At 51.0% G+C, this 3,436-nt stretch overlaps 1 protein-coding gene across 1 annotated transcript; it reads right to left on the bottom strand.

Moving 5' to 3' along the window:
- Window positions 1–647: 647 nt before the first annotated feature.
- On the bottom strand, window positions 648–3,064 carry LOC129600867 (uncharacterized). The gene is made up of 3 exons (XM_055499539.1): window positions 2,918–3,064; window positions 1,660–2,393; window positions 648–991 (listed from the first exon to the last, which is right to left on the bottom strand). Exons 2-3 carry the CDS (start codon window positions 2,365–2,367, stop codon window positions 659–661), a joined length of 1,041 nt encoding a protein of 346 aa, XP_055355514.1. The 5' UTR covers window positions 2,368–2,393; window positions 2,918–3,064; the 3' UTR covers window positions 648–658.
- Between the last annotated feature and the right edge of the window lie 372 nt (window positions 3,065–3,436).

Here is a 3,436-nt window from a genome sequence, read left to right as displayed (position 1 = left end):
AGAAAAACCCTTAGTCCCTAGTCCATTAAATATATTTTTCCCTAATTTATTTTCTGATAATGATCTTATGCTTATGTTTTGATAACGTAAATCTATGATTAATTCTCCTTGAATATATTTTCAAGAGCATCCACGTGATATTCGACTCCAGGTTTTACTTGACAGACTGTCTGGTGAAGTCGCCCCTGGTCCCCGATCACCGTCAGCCACTGCGTCAGTGAGCGCAGCTGGGCGTCACTGGACACCGGCAGCGCCGCCTCAAAACGCTTCCCACACCGTGGCGGCCCAGTCGCCGTTCGGCGGCAGTCGGACCAGCGGCATGCCGGCGCTGTGCTGCAGCGGGGAACCTGGTGACCTTTCGGGTTGAACTGCAGGCGCACCGTGCAGCGGATCAGATAGATGGTCTCACACGGCACATCGCGGTAGGCTGCGATGAAATCCTCCCGGTTCCGCGCCACTTCCGGGTGATCATGCAGCTCGCAGCGCCCCGGTTTCATGGTATCAGCGAGGCGGCCCAGTTCCGGGAACACATTCGTCACGCCCATCATATACAGCGCCGCCAGCTGGATGTCGGGGTGGGTTTGCGCCACATAGTGAATCATGTCGGACACCGCTAAAAGGTCATAGAGGCGGAGGCGGTGGTGGCGGTCATGAACGATCAGATACTGGGTAGAGGGTCGTAGGTTTTGAAGATAGGCACCGTTAGAGTGTAGTGGAGATCCGTCTGCTGTCCGCTGGCAACGTCCGAGTCGATGAAAACGTTGCCAGTCAACCCCGGCGTGTCCAGGATAGCGTTCCATGCTGAGCAGACCGCGCGCAACCGGGTCTGCGTCAGCGTATCTACGTAGGAGAACACCTGCTGCCACACGTCAAACGCCACGGCTCGCCATTCCTCTGGCGTTCCCACTTCCACCGGAGCCGGCACCGCACGCCGGCGCAGCATGTCCGGAAGGCGCTCGATCATCCCGTTGTGCAACGATTGCACAGAGTGCTACAAAACCACATCAGCATGTTGACAAACCCGCGAAACAAATCCCCGTGAAAGGTTTTCACAGTTCGTTTCACACATAGCCCCTCATCCGGATGTTGTGCGTGTCACCGACAGAAAGGTTTACGGGTGAATAGTTTACGGTCAAAGAAGCCGCTTAAACCTTTCTGCCGAACTGCATTAACCTTTCTGCCGGATCCGTAAACCTTTCTGCCTGCGGCATCCATTGTTCAGAAAATGGTTCACAATGGCCTTGAGGCTCATTGTGCTGCAGATTAGAGGAGTTGAAATGTTTTTATAATAAAATCTTCGCTCATGAATTTTAATGCAAAAACAATAACAAATGTCCCTAACCATAAGTAAACAAAACGAAAACCATGATTTGAGCCGGATGCATGATTTTTTTACTGACTGCACAACACAACAGTGAGGAACAAGGCAAAATGCAAGTCCCGCTAAACGAGGAGGTATGCTTGTAGCGCGCCACATGGAGTGGCTTGGTACCGCAGAGCGGTAACCAATATGTATATGGAAACACACTCTTTAATTAAGTGATTAAAGTTTAAATCGGAAAAACCAAAGTTTAAATCGTTTCCTATCATAACGGCTGAGTTTTAGTCATCACTCTATCTTTAAGATCACACTAAAATTTCAGACAGTGCATGACGAACCTGTGCTGCGTCCTGCGATTGCGCATACTCGACGCCATCGCTCAGCTCCACGACATACTGGACCTGTCCATCCGCGAAGTCGACACTGACCACCCGGTCGTCAAATGGAAACATCCACTTCGTCAGCGGTTCCTTCAGCGCCTTCAGCAACTGTGCGGCTGAGGCTCCCTGACAGCTGGGTGGCAGCGGCGGACAGCATTTCACCAGGCGCCCCGGTCCGGTGCTTCGAAGCAGCGTCACGTCCAACGCCGTTGATGGCTGTTCGATATCTTTTTCGGTCCACCAGCTACCTGGGACGGGCCAGCGAATGTGCTGTACGCCGACGATGTCCGTCCAGGTGGCGCCGCTGTTATCCTGTCCCTGAACGACGGCCAGTGCGTAACTGAGGTGTCGCTCTGACGCTGGCGTCGGACAGGGATTCACCAGTTCCCCGGGCCACCAGCGCCACGCCCCGCCGGGATACTTACGACTCAACACTTCCACGGGGACGCTCGTCCATGTTTTATCCAGCTGAGTCATAAGGAAACCAAATTCGTCTGCGCGTTTGGAGAGAAAGACACGGTGAAAGGGGATGAATTCTCTTCGACGGTTGGGGCACAAGAGGTCGATATACAGCCCGTCGGCCGCCAAGTCCACCACACGCCCGTACAGCAGGGTCTTGCCGTCGTCGCCCATAACGTTAATCTGACTGGTCCATACTTCCAACATGGCTGCCGTAAATTCCTGGCCACAATCTGACGAAACACACAGTGGAATTAGTTTGCCACCAGCGCGCAGTCCAGCAAACTGCGCTACGAAGTTACGGTGAAGCACATTACTCAGTAGACAGCATTACTGGTTCGGGTTCCGTATCTAATTACAAGCGGAAATAGTGGCGAATGTTTAATAGTGGCCTCGAGGGCCATGGTCCTCGCCGTATCATGAAGATTTGGTAGTTAAAATTAACTATTAAGCAATGATATCCCCAGTTTTGGAAAATTTATCAATAAATTAAGAACACTGGTAAAAACTTATGTGTTTTACTGTTTTCCCTTAGAAAAATTGGGTCTAAAGACCACCAGCATAATACAAACTGCACTAAAGATTGAAGACGGATTTCGGGATCCAGTCCTTGTAATAGCAATCGCTCATTACCTTCGCCTTAAACTGTGCATTGGTAAGCTTTACCGCTGGCTTAGTGAGGATGTCTACGGTTGGCGTGATTCTTTTGCCATTTTGATAAGAAGCAGCCAGTACCTGCTTGTCATGACACTCGTACCTGAATTCCTAACGCGGAAGGAAAGATCCAAAGGGCAGGCAGTGATGTATGAGGCGCGGACCTGACAAAGTTCACGCTGCAGAAAGGAATTCTGCCTGCCAAAGAATTCTGGCAGTGCTAAACAGCGAGAAACGGCGTGATTGCAAGAACTTTATCAACAGACTGAAAAATGCTAGAAAATCCGAATGGGCAAATCTGCATTGCTGACTTCAGCAAGCACGTGGAACAGTGCACGTAGGTGCCACGCGTAAGCGGGCGCGCGACAATACACAACAGGCTGCCATTGCATCTTGGAGTTTCATTTAAAAGTACTGTAAGCGAAGTGGTTTTTTGCCGCAGTGTTTGCGGCTAAATAGCCAGTTGGCTATTTTGCCACACCATTGTTGCAGCCTGTCTCGCCGCGCACTTTCAACAGATTCTTGTCGCAACACAAAATGGACCCACGATAGACGGTACGCAGTGTGCGGTAAAATAGCCAACAAGCTATTTCGCCCACCATAGTGCGGCAAAATAGCCAAC

The sequence above is a fragment of the Paramacrobiotus metropolitanus genome, unplaced genomic scaffold, assembly GCF_019649055.1.
Source record: "Paramacrobiotus metropolitanus isolate TYO unplaced genomic scaffold, Prichtersi_v1.0 Parri_scaffold0000001, whole genome shotgun sequence".
NCBI lineage: Eukaryota > Metazoa > Tardigrada > Eutardigrada > Parachela > Macrobiotidae > Paramacrobiotus > Paramacrobiotus metropolitanus.
Note: the sequence above shows the minus strand (reverse complement) of the source record. Positions and strands in the feature narration are given on the sequence as shown.